At 36.6% G+C, this 21,660-nt stretch overlaps 1 protein-coding gene across 1 annotated transcript in view; it reads right to left on the reverse strand.

Annotated features, from left to right (window-relative positions):
* LMTK2 (lemur tyrosine kinase 2) overlaps window positions 1–21,660 on the reverse strand; it is a 108,018-nt gene that overhangs the window by 18,732 nt on the left and 67,626 nt on the right. Inside the window, exons 7-10 of the mRNA XM_027874810.1 lie at window positions 20,260–20,393; window positions 11,050–11,134; window positions 9,646–9,767; window positions 171–320 (exon numbers count right to left, since the gene is read on the reverse strand). Coding sequence (XP_027730611.1) covers window positions 171–320; window positions 9,646–9,767; window positions 11,050–11,134; window positions 20,260–20,393 — 491 coding nt within the window. The remainder of the gene's footprint in view (window positions 1–170; window positions 321–9,645; window positions 9,768–11,049; window positions 11,135–20,259; window positions 20,394–21,660) is intronic.

Below are 21,660 nucleotides of genomic sequence, written 5' to 3' on the forward strand. Positions count from 1 at the left end.
CTAAGCTTTTTAGTGTACAGTGATGTTTAAAAACAATTAAAAACAACCAAAAACAACCATACACAAAACAGTGGCTTTTCACAACTATAATTCCTCCAAAATGAACATAATGGGAACATGTTCAGAACATCTAATTATATGAAAGCCAACAAAGTAAAACCAAAGGTTACCATCTTTCTGAATAGGGCTGCTCCAGTCGTGGTTTAGGGAGCTTTGTGTCCCTCTCTTTTATGACCTGCTGGAGAACTTCGACATCAGAAAGGTATGCATAAGGCTGAGCACCATGGTCAAAGAGTTCCCAAAGTGTTACACCCAGTGACCTAGACAAGGGAAAAAAATGAAAGGATTATCAGATTTTTCCACAATTTTTTTTCACCTAAGCTTCTATACGTATTGGACAATATGTATTGGACATTTTGCCATTTTAAACTTTTTTTTTTAAAGTGACACAGCAAAATCCCTCTATACCAACCAGCACTGCAAGATTTCTTGATGGTTTACACTAAATCATAAACAAAGAATAAGAACTCATGACAATCCTGGACCTAGCATCACAATAATAATACCATGAACAAAAGTGTGAGTTTAGCACATTTCCTCCTCATTGTTAATATGTGCTTTGATATATGAAGACGACACAGTAGCAAGGACAGATTTGCACTGATCCATTTATACCTCCTTCCCTATTCCTCCTTGTGAACAACAGGACACATTTATAAAATGACTGAATGGTCATACTTAAAGGTATAGTCTGTAGCATGGAACAAAACAAAGGCAATAGGGCACATACAAAGAAAAAACCCAGGACCGTAGGGTGGTAATTTTTTGTTTTAGAAGCCTTTTTGAGATCCATAAAACTTGTGTGCAGCCCTGCCCCTCCATATGCCTTCCCTTTTCTGGAATCTTCCATGCTGGAACATTCTAAGCTGGAAACTTCTATGTTCCATGCTCACTAGCCAATCCCTGGTGCCTTCCTGCCTGTGACATCAGAGGTAGGAAATAAATCAGATGTGCTAGCCTGAGTCTCTATCACTCCCTGTAAAATACTATTTACCTGTTCTGTTTTGAGCTGCCCTAGTAGACAGGTTGTCCTTGTATAGGAGGATCTGCTGCTACGTAAAGGAGGCTATCATTTCCCATACCAGTTAGGGCAGAGACAGCAGAGTTAGAGCTGAATGGATAAGGCCAAGGAGCAGCTTCTCCAAAAGACTATCACTGAACCCCTTCTTCCTGCTGCCATGGCCTGAAGAGAAGACCCAAAATATGGTGACTATTAATGCCATATCCTTCCTTCCTTCGCTGCCTCTGCTTCCTCTTGCGGTGCTCTCCCTCCTGGATCATCCCTTCAACTTTCCCTTGTATGAGTTAAAATGTGCCAAATTAAAGGCCTGTAGCTTTTAGTATCACCATCCATTTTTTTTTTTTAAAGAGTTTTTTTTTGGAAAGCCTCCTAAATCTCAAAGCAGCTTGTAACAGATCAGGATACTTAAGTCTCACTAACATAGTACTTTGTTCCCTTGCCCCCAGCCCCCTCCCCCCAGACAGTATTTTGTTTTTTCCAATTACAAGTAAAAACAATTTTTAACATTCATTTTTTTATATAAAATTCTGAGTTCTAAATTTTCTCCTCCCCTCCCCTTCCTAAGACAGTAAGCAATTTCATATAGGTTACATATGTGCAATCATGTAAAACATATATCCATATTAGTCAAAACATGGTACTCTAAGCAGCCACAGGATAAAATCACTGGCCACAGAAATAAACTGGCACTTGAGAGAACCAAGTCTACACACATTTACATTTCAATACAAGTTTGCTTCTTATGGCTGAGAAAAGATCATATAACATTTGCTAAAAAACTACACCTAACAGTGTATGATGCGTAGAGGTAAAAGCACAATTCAGATCAACAAGCATTTATTGCATGAAATCACTTCATAATCTAATAAGCTCCCATGGATTCAATGATTATTCAATGATCATCTCTATGCTAATGATTCTCAAATCTACTTCTCCAGTTCTAACCTCCTTCCTGGCAACTGGGTGGCGCAGTGGATACAGCAATGGGCTTGGAGTCAGAAAACTCATCTTCCTGAGTTCAAATGTGACCTCAGATACTTACCAGCTGTGTGACCCTGGCTGCCTCAGTTCCTAATCTGTAAAATGAGAAGGAAATGGCAAACCACTCCTGTATCTCTGCTAAGAAAACCTGACTGAAACAACTAAGTAACAAAAAAATGAGGGCTGAATTACTCAACAACAACCACCTCTCTCCAGACTTCCAAACTCCATTTCCGGTTGCCTATCAGACATTTCTTAAACTCAGTATGTACAAAACTGAACTCGTCATCTAACTTCTTTTTCCCAAATTTTCCTATTATTGTCAGGGTACCATCATCCTTCCAGTTACCCAGGCTCACAACCTAGGTGTCATTCTTGACTTCTCACTCTCCCCTCCTTCCCTATTTCTAATCTGTTTCCAAAGCCCATTGATTTTAAATAATAACAATAATAGCAGTTAACATTTATATAATGCTTACTATATACCAGGCATTGTGATAAGTACTTTATAAATATTATCATTTGATCCTCACAACCACCCTGTGAGGTAGGTGCTATTATTATCATCCCCATTTTACAGTTGAGGAAACTGAGGCTAATGGAGATTAAATGGTTTGCCCAGGATTATAAGGTAGTAAATAGTGTCTGTGGCCACATTTGAACTCAGGTCTTCTTACGAGAGGCCCAGAGATTTATTCACTGCTCCCCTTAGCTACTTAAGTTTCTTCTATAATATTTCTCATCTATGTCCCCTTCTCTTCTCTGACACTGCGACTACTCTGGTGCCGGCCCTTATCATTTCTCACCTAGCCCGCTGGTTAGTCTCCCTGCCACAACACTCCAGTTCACCCTCCATTCAGTTGCAAAATGATCTTCTGTTTGGCATTCAAAGCCCTTCATAACAAGCTATTTGCATGGGGTTTTCACCATTAGCTTGTGAGCTCCTTCAGAGGAGGGCCTGCTTTCTGTCTTTCTTTGTATCCCCAGCACCTAGCAAAGTGCCTGGCATATAGTAGGTACTTAATTAATATTTATTGACTGGCTGACTGACTACCATGTGTTTCACACTGTGCTACTGGGTGTTTATAAGGAGGAGGTGGGGAAGACAGATTGAAAAATAAATATATGACAGTCCCTGATTGCAAAGTGTTTGAAATCCCATTAGGCAGAAGAGTAAAAGGTCACACATGATAAGTATTAAGATGAGTACATTTTAGATCACAAGTGCTGAAGAAGGAAGGTGGTGGGAAGGATCAATGCGGTTTTAAGTAATAAAGGGAGACTTCACAGAAGATAGAGACCTTAGGACAAGCAGGATTTATACAGGCAGAGAATTCAGAATAGTGGACATCCCAGAATAGAATGGGGGAGAAACTCAATATGTAAACAAAGACATGGAGGTGGGAATGGTATCTTTTAGGGACCATAAGGAGAGGTCTGAAGGATCTTTTGGGGGAATTGGAAACAAATGATGGGTAGAGAGTGTGGGGCCTATTTACAGAGAGCCTTTGAGCAGAACACTTGCCGCCTTCACTTCTTTAATTCTGCTTCTCTTCCGAACTCTCTGCAGTTTGGCTTCTGACCTCACCACTAAATTAAAACTGCTCTCTCAAAGTTAACAACGAGGTATGGTAACAGGCAGCATAATATAGTGGATAGGGCTTTAACTTGGCAACAGGAAGACCTGAGTTTAAAACATACCTCACAGACAATGTTGCATATGATTCTTAAGTCATTCAAGCTCTGTAACTTACTTTCTTAAGTGCAGGCTGCACTCGATGACCTCTAAAGTCTTTCCAACTCTAAATCTCTGATCCTAATCCTCAAATCTAATGGCCTTTTCTCAATCCTCATCCTCCTTGACCTTTATTAAAAATTCAACACTGTTGACCACCCTTAGAGCCTCCAGGATACTCTTTCCTATTTTTCATCCTGTCTGAACGCCCCTCCTCATTCTCCTTTGCTGTATTTACACACGTCATGGCCACTAACTTCTGGGTTATACCCCGAAACTCTGTCATGGGCCCTTTTCTTTTTACAGTCTCTTACTTGGTCACCTCATCAACTTCCATAAGTTTGCCACCTCTGACAGAGACAGACTTCCAGATCTGAAATATAGATTGCAACCAGTTTGTAGCAGACTTAAAATGCCAGGTTGAGGCATTTTTATTTTATTCTAGAAATAGTAGGGAATAACTGAAGATTTTTCAACAGAGAAATGACATGTTCAGACTCGTACTTTAGGAAGATTATTTTGGCAGCTGATTGTGAAAGTCAGATCAGCAAGGAGCAGACTGGATGCAGAGAGACCCATTAGGAGATTACTACAATTAATTATTACAGGTACGAGGCTTGAACAAGAATGGTGGAAAAAGATATGCGGGGAGATACTGGGGTGGTAAAACAAACAGGATTTGGAAACTGATTGGATATGGAAGGAGAGGGAGATGGAAGAGTCAGGGATGATAGCTAAGATTATTAACCTAGGCAAGGGGGAGGATGGTAATGATCTCAACAGAAACCAGGTAGATTAGAAGAGAAGTATGTTTGGCGTAAGGAAGTTGAGAAGATCTATTTTGGACATACTGAGCTTGAGATTCAATGAAACATCCAAAGGGAGATGTCTAGTAGGTAATTAACTGGTGATGTGGGTATAGAGGTGAGGAGAGAGATAAAAACTGGACATATAAATTGTGAAGTCATCTAAATAGATCACTGAACCTGTGGAAACAGATAAGGTCACCAAGAGAGTGTGGACAAAAAAACAGGCTGAGGGCAGAGCCTCATGAAATACATGCTTGGGAGGCTGGAGAAGGACCATGAACCAGCTGAAACTGAGGGGGTGGTCAGACAGGAAGAAAACCAAGGGACAGTAATATAAAGCGAAGGAAAGAGAGAGATTATCTAGGAGGAGGAGAAGGACATAAGGCTACCAGTAAAAAAAAAAAACCAAACTGCAGAGGGATCAAGGAGAATGACTGAAAAGAAGCCATCTCCCTTAAGAAATCAATTGAAACCTTTGAAAGAGCAGTTTCAGGAGTGGATGGTCAGAAGCCAGACTGCAAAGGTGAAAGATCTGAGTTCAAATCTCGTCTCAGACATTCTCTAGCAGTATGACCTGAGGCAAGTCACCTAACCTCTCTGCATCTCAGTTTCCTCATCTGTAAAATGGAGATAATAGCAACCAGTGCTTTGCAACCTTAAAGTACTTTATTAATGCTTATTAATAATAATATTACTATTATTACAGAGGATCTGCTGAATAATAGGAAAGAGCATTGGCTCTGAAGTCAGAGAATCTGAGTTCAAATTTGTGCAACTTTGGGGAAATGACAACCTCCTGGGACTTCAGTTTCCACATCTATAAAACTAGGGGATTGGACTGAATGACTTCTAAGGTTCCTACCAGTCCTAAATTCTTTGTGTTATTAGCAATTCTGTCTTTTCCATGATTCTCTGACATCTAAGCATTACTAAGAGAATGAAGCTCTTGAGAGAGAGACAGAGAGAGAGAGAGAGAGAGAGAGAGAGAGAGAGAGAGAGAGAGAGACTTTTGTGGCAGAAGGTATTTGGGATTATTCAAAAGGACTGCTCCCTTTCTCAAATGTGACACAGTCCAAAGTCTGCCTTCAACTGAATTCTCAGTCCAGCTTACTGTTCATCTGACGAACCTGTGAAAGACACTCTGATCCAGTGGGTTACCTTCATTCATAGCTTGCCTTTCTAACTTGTATCAGTCTGGGAAATACTCACTTTTCATCCACTTTCTTTTATTTTCAGTGTGGAAGGTTAGACCAATCTGTCTTGTATAGCTATGTATTTGTAATGTTATGAGGCTCAATGCAATTAGCATAATGCCTCTCTGAACAAGAACATGAATAAGAATCCTTCTGTTTGAATAATGAGAACATCTTTCACCACACTGGGTGAACCCCTTAAATGAATATTTATCTTAATGTTCTATATCTCTCTTGCTATCAATACTCAGATGACTGTTAATTCCACAGATGTGGCATCTGTGATAGGGTTACATAAGTTAAAATGTATATTTAAGAGAACTTATCTGAGGACAGTCTTTTCCCAAGTCAAATTATTTTTAAAATAAAAAACTACTACACAGCAGAATCTTCTATTTTTTTCCCTTCTTAGTGACTCTGCAGATGTGGTCTGTCATAAAAAATCTGCAAAATAATTCTTGTTATTACCAAGTTTCATAAAGGATAATTCTGATTTACATATATATGTGTATGTGTATATCTATCTCTAATGGTTTTCAAGGATTTTATAGATTTTATAGAAATAAGAAAGCAGGCTCAGGAGTCTATAATTGCAATCTTTCTTGGTTATCTTTTTTTTGAGAGGAGGGGAAAATATCACAACTTTCTTCTTCATTAAAAAAATTTCATCTAAGGGCAGTTAGGTGGTGCAATGGATAGAGCACCGGCCCTGAAGTCAGGAGGACCTGAGTTCAAATCCAGCCTCAGACCAAACACTTGACACGTACTAGCTGTGTGACCTTGGACAAGTCATTTAACCCCAATTGCCTATAAAAAAAAAATTCATCTTTTGAGATATTATGAAAATCAACCCAAGAAGCCTTTAAATTTTTGCTGGCTCTACCACAGGTTTCTTCTAGAGATATGTGATCAGATCTGTTCTTCCTGACTTAAGTAATACTTAAGTATCTATTTATGGTACATCAGGTATAGAGGTGGGTCAGTATAAACATAGTGGTTTTGCTACTGATGCTGATGAGAACAGATGACTACAAACACTGGCAGATTTGTTCCATTTTAAATCAGTGTGGTGTTGTTCTGGTTTTATCTACAAATGTTCTTGGGATAAGCTGGTCTGGCTGGATCTCATGCTGAACTCTACAGTTTCCTTTCCCCCTCAAATCCTTTTCACCAAGAATATCACAAATTCAGATTTTGAAGCTCATTTGAAAAATACTGCAAGGATAATGACAATGAAAATTACAAACTATCTTATTGTGGCTCTTGGTTATTCTATCTTTCAATTGTCCAAGATGATGAATGCAGGCTAAGGCCTTTTCTGGGTTCTTTTAGCCTCCTCATCACAGCAACTGTTTTGCATCAATTACATTTCTCTAAGAAATGGCAATAAGAGGGTTAATATCTTTATTTATTTAATTTTACTTAATATCCATGTCCCCAAGTTGTGATGCATGTTCAGACATGGTGTACGCTTCTTACCTTTATCTTTTAATTTTGTATTTACTTTGATTTTGCTCTAACCAGTCAATGATCTGACAGCACAAAGAAAACAGATTCTCAAACAACTGTGTCAGTAACCAATCATTTCCTGTTCAGATGTAGTCAATTTTCCTTTTTATGAAAGCTATTTGGCTTGCAGGTGCAGCAACTTTTGTATCTCTTACTGCAAAAGTTATCTATGAATATTTGTAAGCTAGGAGATTTCTGAGAAGTTTACAAATCTTTTTCTGCTTTGTTGTTGTTGTTGTTATTTTTTGAAGCCAGACCTTCATTTCCAACATAGATTTTGCAATTTTATTCTGTGTCTACCTGTTTTGACGTCATTAAGTATGAACGTATACGCTAACTAATTTTGGAATATACTGTCAAACTCTTCATAGATTTCTGTTTTTTCATCTTCAGCAAAAGATGTATAATTATGGCATAAGCTTTAACTGGCTTCATGTCAGTCTATTTGCTTATGCTCACTGAAAGGCTTACAAAGTGAGATGAAATTCCATGGAATTATGTTTTTTGTTGCCTTTTGGAACATAATAACGTCAACTCTCCCTTATTTACCACTTCAAAGAGAAAGCAGGTTAGTCATCCTTTTATTTATCTTCAACTTTTTTCCTCCTTTCATTTACACTAAGAATGCCAGTGATCAGTTCCTTCAGCAGTGTTTCATCTCACTGATTCCTGGACAAAGATTTTATATTGAGAATATCAACAACTGAATTAATGTTTGTGGGTAGCCTTAGAGCTCTTTGATTCTTTCCACCTTTTGCCCCTTTTCTGCTACTGTCAATGCAGTGCTGTATCTTTATATGACACACTGATATCTACCGACTTCTCAACTCTAAACTAAGGAGTAACCACAGCATTAATAAAAATATTATTATTTCCATTAAATTCTGAGATCTGAAAACTGAATGAGATTTCAGGAAACTGTTACTAAGCACTGACTTTATACGTGTCCAAACAGAAGATATTACATTTGTCACTGGGAAGATTTTATAAACTCAATCTGCTTATGATAACTTATTTTCAATAATAATAACAATAACAGTAACTAACATTTATGTAGCACTTTAAGGTTTGCCAAGCACTTTACCTATTTTAATTATCTCTTGATCCTCACAAGAACTCTGAGGTAGGTGCTATTACTGAGATTGAGAGGTTAAGTGACTTGCTCAAGGTCACACAGTGTCTGAGAAGAATTAAAACCAGTCTTTCTGACTCCAAGTCCAGCACTCTATCTACTATGTCACTCTTTTGAACATATCCAATATTTCAACTGTTTACTATTTTACCCTGAGTTAGAAAGTGTATCAATTAGAAGAAAATAACTACAAATTAATTCCATTAAGTATTGATTTTCTGTTCAATACTTTTTTTTTTAAATCAACAACTGAAGCCAAAGATGAAATGCTTATCAAAATTTCAGATCATATGAGAGCAAAAGCTAACATGTTGGATGAAGGAATCAGGATATTTACAGTGGACTGAATTTTATTTTGAGTTGGAAGACACTGCAGAGGCCATCTTGTCTAACCCAAACTTGAATAGGAATCTGTTCATACATCTGTTCTGTAACATCTCTGACAGCTTGCCACCCCTTGAAAATCTCTAGTGTTGGGGGACCTCACTCTTTAAAGGCAACCCTTTGCACTTGTAAACATTTCTCATGATTAAGAAGTTTTCCCTCATATTGAACTGAAAAATACTTCTCTACAATTTCTGCACATTGCTCCTAATTCTGGTCTCTAGGGTAAAGCAGAGGAAATCTTATCCTTCGTGATTGCTCTTCCACACCTTGTATTTCCGTTAAGACTTATTTATACCAAGCTAAAGAGCTGTAGCTTCTCCAACACATTTTCCAGATCCTTTTTTCATCCTGGTCACTCTTCTTTTTTTTTTTTTTTGTTTGTTTTTTTGGCTAGGCAATGGGGTTAAGTGACTTGCCCAAGGTCACACAGCTAGTAAGTGTTATGTGTCTGAGGCCACATTTGAACTCAGGTCCTCCTGAATCCAGGGTCAGTGCTCTATCCACTGTGCCATCTAGCTGCCCCCTGGTCACTCTTCTGTATGAACACTCCAGCTTAGACATAGTGCCCAAGTATGGTGGGATTAATACCTACCTTCTTATGGACACCATGCTTCTAGCTGAGTAGCCTAGTTCATTCAATTGAATTTGTAATCTACTAAAATCTTCATGACTTTTTCACATACTGTTGGCCTCTTCTATCTTGTCCTACTATAGTTGATATTTTTAGCCCAAGCATAGAACCCATTCTTCTTAAAAAACAGTCACAATCTGATTTTTGCCAAATATATACAAGATGACAACTAAAAACAGTTACATACCAGATATTACTAAACTTTGTTTGATCTGCAGTTAGTAATCTCTCTTGGAAACTTGTTACCAATTCTGGTGCAGTCCACCGAAGGGGAATAATTTTATCATCATCTGTTTCAATATAATCCGCCTACGGTGTTAAGTAAGACACAGAGTATGGGAAAATAGAATCAGACTTTTAATAGGTATCATAACTTATTTCTAAGAGATGCTTAACATGAACTAAAAACGTTTGTATAAAAAAGGGGTGGGGTAAAGAGATATATTTTTCTGCTTTTGCTGTCACAAAAGAACTATTCTAGGATGAAGGGTAAGTAATGAGCTTCTATGAAACTCTGCAATGTTCTATAAGTTGAATAATGAACTACTGAATGGCCCTGAATGATCTTTAATTCCTGGAAAACAAAGGTACACAATATCTGGTGTATAATCACCCACAGTCATAGAACAAAAGAATATTTGGATATAAATGCCGGAACTTATGGGTATTTTACAGTGTTAGAAATACATTATCTTACATAGGTGATCTATATGTAAATAAACAAACAAAATAGGGTTATGTTCTGACAGTTAAATCTAGACTAATATATTACATCCAGAAGGGAACAGAATTTAAACTTTAATTTTACTGGCTATATGAAGAAGTTTTACACGTATGGTATTACATAATAGATGCTACTAAGATCACAGTTTCATAGATTTACAACTGGAAGGGATCTTAGAAATAATCAAGCCCTCCCATTTTATAGAGAAGCAAACTGAGGTTTATAAAGTGAAGTCACTTGCCCAAAGTCACACAGATAGTTAAGTAGCAGGACCAGGATTCAAACCCAGGTCCTTGGACTCTAAAGCCAGAGCTCTTTCCATTGCACTAGACTATATAAGTTAAGTAATTTGTTGCTGTTATTTTAAAATGAATTTCTATATTAAAAAGAAGCTTTAGATTTGTAAAAAAACTATTTCTCTAGAATTTATTCTTTGGTAAGAAATCAATATAAATTGTTACAGGGAAGTTTATATTTCTTCCATTTCATTTTTTAACTTACGTGATCTTCAAATTTAAAAATTCCTTATATAAACCAAAAATAGGGTAATAGTAATAAGGTTTATTGTCCACTCATTTAAAATTTCTTATTCATCAGAAGGAAATATTAAATTTCCTATGTAAAAGTACATCACATTCTGGAAGACCATACACAGACTTTGACTATCCTGTTATCCCCCTCCCTGCTCCCCCCTTCAGAAGCCAAAACTACCATTAAAATAATAAGAACAGTAATTCCCTCTTTTAAAAAATTACATCAAGACCAAAGCTGCATTGAACAAAGAATGGTATTTTATGAATACAAAGGTTATTATTCTTTGAAATTGAATTAGGAGGAAAAGTCAACATCAAAACACCTCTAACTTACCTTGTATTTGTCAAGTCCTATTTCATAGTCTCCTATTTTTACATTTAAATCAGATGTGAGAAAACAATTCCGCAGGGCTAAGTCACTGGAAAACAAAAAAGAAGAATGAAACAAAAATAAGAAAAGGCAAAGCCAATTCTGTGACAAAAATCAATAACATGGCTAATGTAGGTATGAATTGTGGTTGAATTCATTATCAGGCATTAGAGTAAACTAATTTTTAAAAATTAATCTTAGGACGAAAAGATAACATGATATTGTTATCTTAATGCTAGTAACTTCTGTTTATTATTTCCATTTTATCCTGTATGTATATCCTGTTTGTACATAGTTATTTACATGTTGTCTCCCCCATTAGATTGTAAGCTCCTCGAGAGCAGAGTATGGTTTTTGCTTTTCTTTGTATCCTTTGGGTTTAGCACAGTGCCTGGAGCATAAAAGTGGTTAATGGTTTAATGACTGAGAAATAAAACCTTGATTAAACATTAGAGTGAATGATCTGCAGTTAGTAATCTCTCTTGGAAACTTGTTACCAATTCTGCTGCAGTCCACCAAAGGGGAATAATTTTATCACCATCTGTTTCAATATAATTTATTCTTTGGTAATTAATCAACATAAATTGTTACAGGGAAGTTTATATTTCTTCCAATTCATTTTTTAACTTCTGTGATCTTCAACTTTAAAAATTCCTTATATAAACCAAAAATTGGGTAATAGTAATAAGGTTTATTGTCAGTACAGTTGATTCAGTGTTATACCATGTTAGTTCGTCAGCAAGAATTTTTATCAAGAGCCTCCTATTTGCCAGAGATACAAAGAAAGACAAAAGCTGGCCTAGTCCCCGTTCTCAAGGATCTCACAATATAATGGGGGAGAAAATATGCAAACAACTATGGACAAACAAGAAACATACAGGAAACTTGCAGATAATCAATAGAGGGAAGGCACTAGTATTAAGGGGCATTAGAAAAGGCTTCTTGTAGAAGGTAAGATTTTTGCTGGGGCTTGAACGGTCAGGAAAGCCAGTAAGTGGAAAACTAAATTTAGGGGCTTATCTCCTTTATTTTTAATAGTAGAAAAAAATTTCAAGATAAGAGGATTGTTTTCCTTAAAGATGAATAATAAAAGAGAAACCTTTTCAGTTCATCCTTGTTCCTCCTAACCCCTATAATTTATAGTATCAAGTAGATTATTACTTTGTTAGGAAAAAAAAGAAAAGCTTATTTGAGTCCCATTGTTATATAAACAAACTACTTACTGGATAGAGATACACCTTGTTTTAGGGCTAAATAAATATTAAGGAGAATAAAATGTGACCTGCTAGAAATTCCTATCACTATTTAGTTTTTGTGTTTTGTCTGGACTTGTGATTTTATTAAGTAAAATAATAAAATTCTCTCTACCAATGCACATTAGCAACTCATGTGTACTTTACACTTAGAGAGCTGCCTAGGATACTGACAGGTTAAATGACTTGTTCACGGTCAGACAAAGCCCTGGTTTCATGACTCTCAGGATGATCTTCTATTGATTTTGCTGCAATTATTCTCCTACTTAGAATGTGTAGTTCAGAAAAAAAAAAATCTAACTTGCTGGTTTCTTGTAGCTATAGCTCTTAACCGGCACATAGTTTAAGAAATTATAGAACCTAACCAAGAGAGAACAGTAGCAGTGATTTCTAGATGTTGATGTCTTCAAAAATGGGAAAACCATTATAACCCAATAATGAAAGAAATGCTCATCATTTCAGATCAGTTAACAGAAGTCCAGAAAATAAGCACTGTGAGGGAGTATCATTCCTGCTGTTTGAATCTACCACTCCCAACAAAATGAGGGATGCTGAAGCTTTACCATGTACTAACATCATCAAGAAAATGTTAGAAATAAACAGCTGCAATGACAAATCTGTTCACACACATACAGGATCATAAAACTACAGCCCATAAATGTGGAAGGTATCATGTTTTAAAAAAAAGTTGGATTAAGCCTCTGCCTTCATGATATTTTTGTCCTAAAACCCAAGAGACAAAGGGTATTGGTGGGTGAGCCACTGAGATGGAGATACTGTCCTTTTTTGAACCAAGAGAAAAACTCTAACCCTAGCAGGATGGCTTTCTCAGCTTGTTTTTCCATTTCACTTTGTCTTTTCTTATATTAAAAATCCAAGAGTATGTTATAAACAATTTGTGAGCCTTTAAGCCAAATATTTTTTACTTTCCTGCCTAGATTAGAATTATGTGCCATCTGAAGCAAACAAATACCAAAATTCATACAATGAAGTGCTACCACCTATGGGCATATCAAATTTTATTCTACTGTTCATCCCTCACGCATTCCAAAAAATGCTTAGTAAGTGCCTATCTTATGTGCTATCAGAGACACAAAAATAAATAAAATACTATTCAGAACTCAAGGAGCTAAGAATCTAATATCTAGCAATGGTGCTCAATCAACCAACAAGCATTTATTAAATGCTTACGACGTCCCAGGGATACAAATGCAAGAAATGAAGTACTATATTCTCAAGGAGCTTCCATTCTAATGGACACAGATAAATATTAATATAAATTTGAATAGGATATGAAGGAGGAAGAATTAAGCTTGGAGATTCAGGGGAAGCTACAGAAGCAGAAGCAGAGAGAAGCTATCCTGGGCATAGCGAACAATAATAACAGCTTGCATTTATATAGCATTTTAAGATTTGCTATGCACTTCATAAATATCTTATTTGATCCGCACAACAACCCCAGAAAGTAGGTATTATTATGATCCCAATTTTACAGCTGAAGAATTGAGGCTAACAGAGGTTAGATGAACTGCCCGGGGCCACACAGGTAGTAAGCTGTGATTTGGTTCAGGTCTTCCTGACTCCAGGCCCAGTGCTCTATCCTCCATACCACCAGGCTTCCAAGAACAAAAGAGTGACAGTACAACACCGCAAGCAGCGTTTGGGAGACGGCAAGTGGTCAACTTTGGCTGTAAAATAAAAGTATGTCAGAGGGGATAGTATGGGATGGAAGCTGAGAAGTAGGTAGTTACTAAGATTGTGGAAGGCCTTGTAAGGGAAGCTACAGAGAAAGGACTTCATTCATATGGGAGTTCGTTATTCAATGGAGAGTTAATATAACATTATGGAACAATTTGTGAGCAGTACATAAGATGGATTTCCATTTGCCTGACCTATTTTAAGAGCCTCTTACCAAGTCTTCTGAACTCCAATCCTTCCTCCATTATATTCTCCATACCAGTGCCAGAATGATCATTCTTCCTCACAGATCTCATCGTGTCACTTCCTTAGTCAAAAACCTTCAGAGGCTCCCTTGTTGCCTCGAAGGTGAAGTTCAAACTCTTTTGTCTGGCATTCAAGACCCTCTTTAATTTGGCACCATGCTACCTTTCCAGCCATTTCTCGTTACTATCTTCAAACTTACTATAAATACAGCTAAAATAGTCTGTTTTTTGTGAATAAAATTCAAATCAACAAACATTTATTCAACTGTTACTATCTGTAAGACATGTGCTACATGCTGGGGTTACAAAAACAAAACAATCTCTTCCAATGAAAAATTCTAGTAGGATATAATACATAGATAAGTAAATATAAGTTAACTCACAGAGGGAGAGAACAGGAAAGACTCATAGAAGAGTCTGCACTTGAGTGGAACCTTGAAGGAAAAAGTATTCTGAAAAGTAGATGTGAAGGGGAATAACATTCCTGGTATGGAGGCATGGGGGTGGGTTTACTTGTACAAATGCACAGAGGTGGGAAATGGAGTGCAAAGTATCTAGAACAGCCAAACAGGCCAAAAAACCCCAAAACAAACAAACAAACACACAAAAAAAACTACATCAAAGAGAGAACTGTGAAATAAGGCTGGAGAACTCAGATGGAGTCAGATGGCAGAGGGCCTTAAATACCAGGTAGAGAAGTCTATATTTAATCCCAGAGGCAATAGGGAACAGATGAAGCTGAAACTGAGCAGGGGAGTTCTATGGCTAGATTTCTGCCTAAGATTATTTTGACAACTATGTGGAAAATGGACTGGAGAGGAGAAAGACTGTAGAGAAATGAGTTACGTTATTACAACAGAACAAGTGAAAAATGATGAGAACCTGAAGTAGGTGTGAAAGCATTAAGATAGGGGAAAGATGCAAAAGACTCAACAAGTTTACCATTCCATTTCCATGTATTTGTTGGTGTGGTTCCCTGCTATTTCCTCCTTCTCATGTGTTGAATTCCTTCCCATCCTTTAAGTTTTCCTTGGTCAGTAATGACTCCTTTCATAGAACTTTGCTTTGTACCTCTAAGGCATTTAAAAAGAGTATAGTGGAGTAATGGAAAGAGAATGGCAGTCAGAGGAACTGAGAGCTAATACAACACCCCTGTGACTTTGAGATCACTTAATTCCTCTAGGCCTCAATTTCCTCATCTGTAAAACAAAAATGGTTGGATTAAATGACACCTAAGGTCCCTTCCCGCTTTGAATCCTATGACCTAGGAATTCTGGAAGGATTAGTTAACAACATTAGACTCAAGAAGGAAGGGAATAATTTATGTAATAAAATATTGTAAAGATAATCAACTATGAAAAACATAGCAACTGTGATCAAAACAACGACTCATGATGAAACATGCTCTCCACCTCCAGAGAGAGCTGATAGACTCAGAGTGCAGAGTGAAGAATATTTTCTCTCCCTCCCTCACCAAACGCAGGCATTTGTTTGCAAGACTATACATACCGGTAACACGTTTTGTTTTTCTCACCTCTTCAATGGGTAAGGAAGGGGTAGGAGGGAGGAAGAGAATTAGGAATGGAAAATAAAATAAAATTTAATTAAAAAATTAAATAATTTTTAATCCAAAAAAAGTTAGGCTCAGTTTGGCATGGAAGGTTGTATATCATAATGATCTGTATTAGATATAATCTCCCTATTAAACTGTAAACTTCAGGAGGGTGGGGATCCAGTCTTAACTCTATCTCATCCTCATAGCAAATGCTTTATATGCAATAAGTACTTAAGAAATACTTGCTGAAACAAAGAATAATGGAGGGAACAGGGAAAGAAAACAAAAGGCCTGGAGACCAACTGTAATAATACACTCAAGAGAACAAAGGGCAGAAGCTGCTATGGGAACAAAGAGCAAAGACAGGGAAGATCCAATATTGAAGGTATAGAACACTAAGGAGAAAAAGGAGTCACAGATGAATAAAGTTTTGTACCTGTGTGAATGAGAGAATGGTTGATGTCATTGATAAATATAGGGAATTCAAGGAAAAGAACAGGTTTAAGGAAAAAAGATGATGAGTTTAGTTTTAGGGACAATGATTTTGAGATAAAAGCAAGATACTGAAGTGGAGATGATTGGCAGACAGCTGAAAATGGGGTCTGACACTTGGGAGGAAAAAGTCAGAGCTAAAGAGATACAAAGATTATGTGTACAGAGGTGGTAGCTGAAGGCAGGGAGGAATTAAATGACCAAGGAAAGCGACTGTAAAGAGAAAAGAAGACTGAAGAAAAAGTCTCAGGAGAGTTCCACATTTTGTTGCTTCGAGATTCAAGAAAAATCATCAAGGAAAGATCAATAAGGAAGGAAGAGAACCAGGAGTCTACAGTGTGATGGAAGCAAAACAAACAGAGATCAATAGTACCACATGATGCAGAAACATTAGGGAGGATAAAGACTGAGAAAAAGATCACTGGATTTGGTCATGAGATTATTGGTGATCCTGGAAAGGGGGGGAATGTAAACCCAATTGCAAGCATTAAAGAGTGAGTGAGCGAGCAGTGTGACAGTGTAGGTGGTGAGTACAGACTAAGAATTCAAGAGAAGGGAGAAAGAGTAGAGGTTTTGATGGGAAGACAGCTAATGGTTTCAATATTCTCAATAAAGTAGGAAGTGAACGAGGCCATCTGCTATGTGTTTGAGGATGAGGCTGGGCAGTGAATTGATGTAAAAGCCTTTTATTTTCTGAGAAATTTCTTTAAATCTTAAATCTGAGAGCTAGTATAGGCCACCAAATCCAAGGTATTTCTTAGCAAACAAGTATACACATATATTTTACTGTCTCAAAATATGATACAACCTATTATGCCCAGAGAAAATATAGAGAAGTGGAAGGAAATATATTAGGCCAAAAGAACTGCCAAAGTGTTTCACCTGCCTGGGGTGATTCAGAGAATCTGTCAGGTCATTAAGAAATACTTTCAGTTAACTAACCCAAGGCTTGGGGGTTGACCAAGAGAGGAGCTTTGAACAAAATGAGATTTCTAGACTTAACCTCGACTAAGGCAGAACTCTTTGGGTCACAGGAGACTTGTTGGATTTATCTTACATTAGGGTAATAGACTTAAAAAATCTTGGGAGCTAGAACTTACCTAGCTCATAAGAATAGTAGGCAAACAGCCTTGTTTCTCACTATATTCTATTTAGGTCTGCCTGAAGCAGTGTGGTATAGTGTTAAGAGAGCAAGACTTGAAGTCAGAAGTGACCTGGGTTTGAATTCTACCTCTGATGCTTCCCAGCTGGTGATCGTGGGTCATTAGTTAATTTAACCTCTTTGAGGTTCAGTTTCTTCATCTGTATAATGGGGAGGGTAACACAGTGTGCCTTTGTCACATGAATGTTGTGAGGATCAAATGAAATCACATATGCAAAGCACTTTGTTAATCTTCTAAGTGCTATGTAAATGTCAGTTGCTATTATCATTATTTTGAAAACTCAAAACTAGATATAAGGTTAGGACCAAAATATATTAAGCAATATGATAATACAGTGTACAAATGTTCTATATATATATATATATATTTTCAAATTAGCAAATATGTTTAACTTTTAAAAACTAGTTAAAGGCAATAAATTGTCTATCTGTAGTGTTGATCCCTTAAAAATCAATTTTTCCTTAGCATCTATGCTCAATCTAAGAAAAAGAAATATTTACATATTTTTCTACATTTGATGTGATTGTGCTGTCACGAGTTCCTAAAGCAAAGTGGTCCCCAACTTCATTTATAAAATATACATACACTGGTAATATGAATGAACTAACTTCTATGCTTTTCTGGTTAAGATACCTATACCTCTAATTACACACCAGGAAAAACTTTTAAGGAAAATGTTCCTTAATATTAAGTGTGCAATTATATACCTGGATAACACCTGACACCTAAATAACTTAGTAACCTCAATATTCTCAGTTGAAACAATTCTGGTAAAATTATACTATTAACAGGATTGAACAAAACCTTAAGAGCTTAGTCCTTCTGGGTAAAACAATCTGGATATTTAACTGGCTACTACAGAACACATATAGGTGGCTAATGTGCAAATAATAATATAGTTGATTTACTACAGTATAATCTTCTCAAAATGACCTGATGGCATTTTAATAATACACTGAGAAGACTCAAATTTTGGGAATGTTAAGTCCAGACTCTTGGTCAATAAAGGCGAGAAATGGCATGTTATGTTAAGATAGCAGCAGCTCTGGGAGCTTACAGGTTATTGTCCTTCATATTTGAAGATGATATCACTATGCACACTATGTCCGACTGTGGCTAACCAGACCAATGTGAGCTTGGAAGGCTCTCCCACAGGTCAGGCACAAATAGCCTACATGAACATTTGGGAGTGGAGATGTTTAAATTTGCACATCACATGTTTCTTTCAAGCTACTTACAATGTACATTATGAACTCTAAATTGCATAGGTTGTGACGAGTAAAGGGATGGGCAGCTTACTGAACTGGTCAAATCAAAAGGCATTTATTAAGCATGTGCCAATCACTGTTGTAAGCACTGAGAATACAAAGAAAGGCCAAAAATAGTCTGTCTTCTTAAAGACCTCACCAGTCTAACACAGAAACATCATGAAAACAACTATGTACAAAGGAGAGAAGGGGGCATATATGAAAGGTATTTATATATATAGACACACACATATATGTTTTAGACACACACACACACACACACACACATATATTTATAGGACTTGGAAACTAATTAGAAATGGGGGGAGGGGTTGATAGTGATGAGCTGAGGATAACACTTAGGTTCCAAGTCTAGGTGATGGGGATGATGCCCTTGATAGTAATAAGGAAGTTAGGAAGAAATGAGCATTTTTGGGAAAAGTTAATGAGTTCAGTTTTAGACATAATGAAATTAAGATGCTCATGGGACACCCAGTTTGAGATGTATAATAAGCAGATGGAGATATGGGCATGCAGGTTAGTAGAGAGGTTAGGGCTAGATAAATGGATCTGAGAATCTTTGCATAGAGATTATAACTGAATCCAAGGGAACTGATGAGATCACCAAAAGAAAAAGTAGAGAGGGAAAAGGAAAGCCTTGGGGGAAACACCCATGATTACAAGGTGTGACTCAGATGAAGATTCAACAAAAGAGACTCAATTGGTCTGTCAATCTGTATCTTGGTAAGCACTGCTAATAAGAAAGAGGCAGCGATATGGTTGGATCGCATTTGTGAAATTATGTAGCACTTCTGGCGATTTCAAGATATGCACTGCTACAAAAGCCTATCCCTTTAATAAAACCATGCTCCCAGTAATGCTATCTAGCTGTGTATTATAAAATACTACACCCTCAGAAGAAATAAAAAGATAATAATCCAAAGGTCAATGGAAAGATGTATGGCTGAGTGTAATCTGGGTGAAGCATGCTATCAACAGAAACCTGTATGCCACAGGTGGCATATGTGATGCATTATTGAGGACATACATGTTCTGAAACAAGTTAGGCAAAAATGAGAGCAAACAGAGAGCTTGAATTAATATCTTGTATGCGCCAATGTATTAAAGAACATACTAGGTTAATCCTCTATGGAAGATTTATGGGAATTCTAGGACATGAATTATACAGAATGAGAAGTTGTAGAGTGCTTTGCACTTTATCAACATAGAGAGTAACCACAGTGATGAAATGATGTCTGTCAAAGAATTAAAAAATGTCAAGCATTTGTTCTGGGGCTTGAGTATATTTCTACCTTTACCATTCAGTCAAATATTAGCAAACAGAAGTCTACAATGAAAGAGAGATAGTTTCACCTCAAACCACATTTACAGATTAAGAAATTCTCTACTTTGCCATCTCTACCTCATGTGTTTCAGTAATATAACCTTTGTAGAAAGTTAAATATTCCCCAGAATGCAACAAAGTGGTATAAAACCAGTCCTCAAATCAGAAGATCTTACCTATGTACAAAATGATGTTTGTGCATTATGGCAAGTCCAGCAGCAATCTCACAGGCCATTCTCTGTAGCAGCATTATTTGTGAATCTCCTTTAATATGTTCCTGTTCACTACACAAATATGCTTTTAAGTCACCCTGGAAAAAATAAATTAACATATGTTACTATTTTTGAATGCCAAATATGCCCAAGAGATACTTTAGATGAAAGCAGCAACTAAACACATTACTTGGTTAACATCAATCAACAAGGTTATTAGCAGTTATAAAATAAATGAACTTAATAGCCTCCAACTCATCAAGTCTTAAATCAAAAATAATGATTCTTACAAAACACAATTTAAATACATAGTGCTTTTCTTATTAGTATATTATAAGTGACCATCATATCACCTTCTTCATCCAGCCAAACGTGAAATAGTATATGCACAACATTAAAAAAAAAAAAACCAAAAAACAACAGCTCTGCATTATTGCATTACTTATAACATAGCTTTGACTTTTAAACCAAACTTAAGAAAACACAGGAATACAGAATTATGTACCTGCACTTAGTCCAACTCATTTTACAGATAAGAAAACTGAAAATGGGAATACAGATTAAAAATTTTTATTGATATCTTTTGTTTTTACATAACCTGCATTTCCTGATGTATCTTTTCCTCCTTTGTGTTTCCTTATAACAAAGAAAAAAAAAAAGGGATGGGAAAATAAATAGTTCAGAAAAATTAGCCAACATATCCAAAATGTCTGCCGCAATTAGTAGCGTTCCATACCTAAAGTTCCCACCATTTCTGTAAAGAAGAAAGGAAGGTACCTTCTCACAGCACTTCTTTGGGGCCAAACTTGGTTATCATAACTTCATAACATTCATTTTAAATTATACTGGTGCTAGGTCACACAGGAGATAAGTAGAACTGCAATTCAAACCCAGGTCTTTTGATTTCAACCCACTGTTCTTGCCACTCTATCACACTGGGGATCCTTAAGAATCTAACACTGACCAATTTATAGAACTAGAAGAGGAAAGGGGAAAGAATGAGGTAGAATCAATAACAATTTATTCAGGTGGTCAAATAGGTTACCTAGCACCTGCTATGTGGTGGAAAAGTCTAGCCTCTCTTGAAACGACATGATTCTTCAACAAGTATTTTCCCTTAACTATATCTTTCCATGAATTAAAAAACTTCACTAAGTTAATAATTCTGATAAAAAAGTATAAACAAGATGATAAAATTTAGCTTTGCATTTATACCCCTAAAACTACCTAAATTTTAAAGTCTGAGACACTAAGTCATTCCCATGTTGCCACCACATAATTCTCCAAATTCACTGGGACTTCTTTTACACGTTCAGTTAAATAACTGGGAATGTAAATCATTGTTGAAAGTAGTTTCAAAAATTA

This window comes from Vombatus ursinus, unplaced genomic scaffold (genome assembly GCF_900497805.2).
Source record: "Vombatus ursinus unplaced genomic scaffold, bare-nosed wombat genome assembly UNPS02014807.1, whole genome shotgun sequence".
In the NCBI taxonomy this organism is placed as follows: Eukaryota; Metazoa; Chordata; class Mammalia; order Diprotodontia; family Vombatidae; genus Vombatus; species Vombatus ursinus.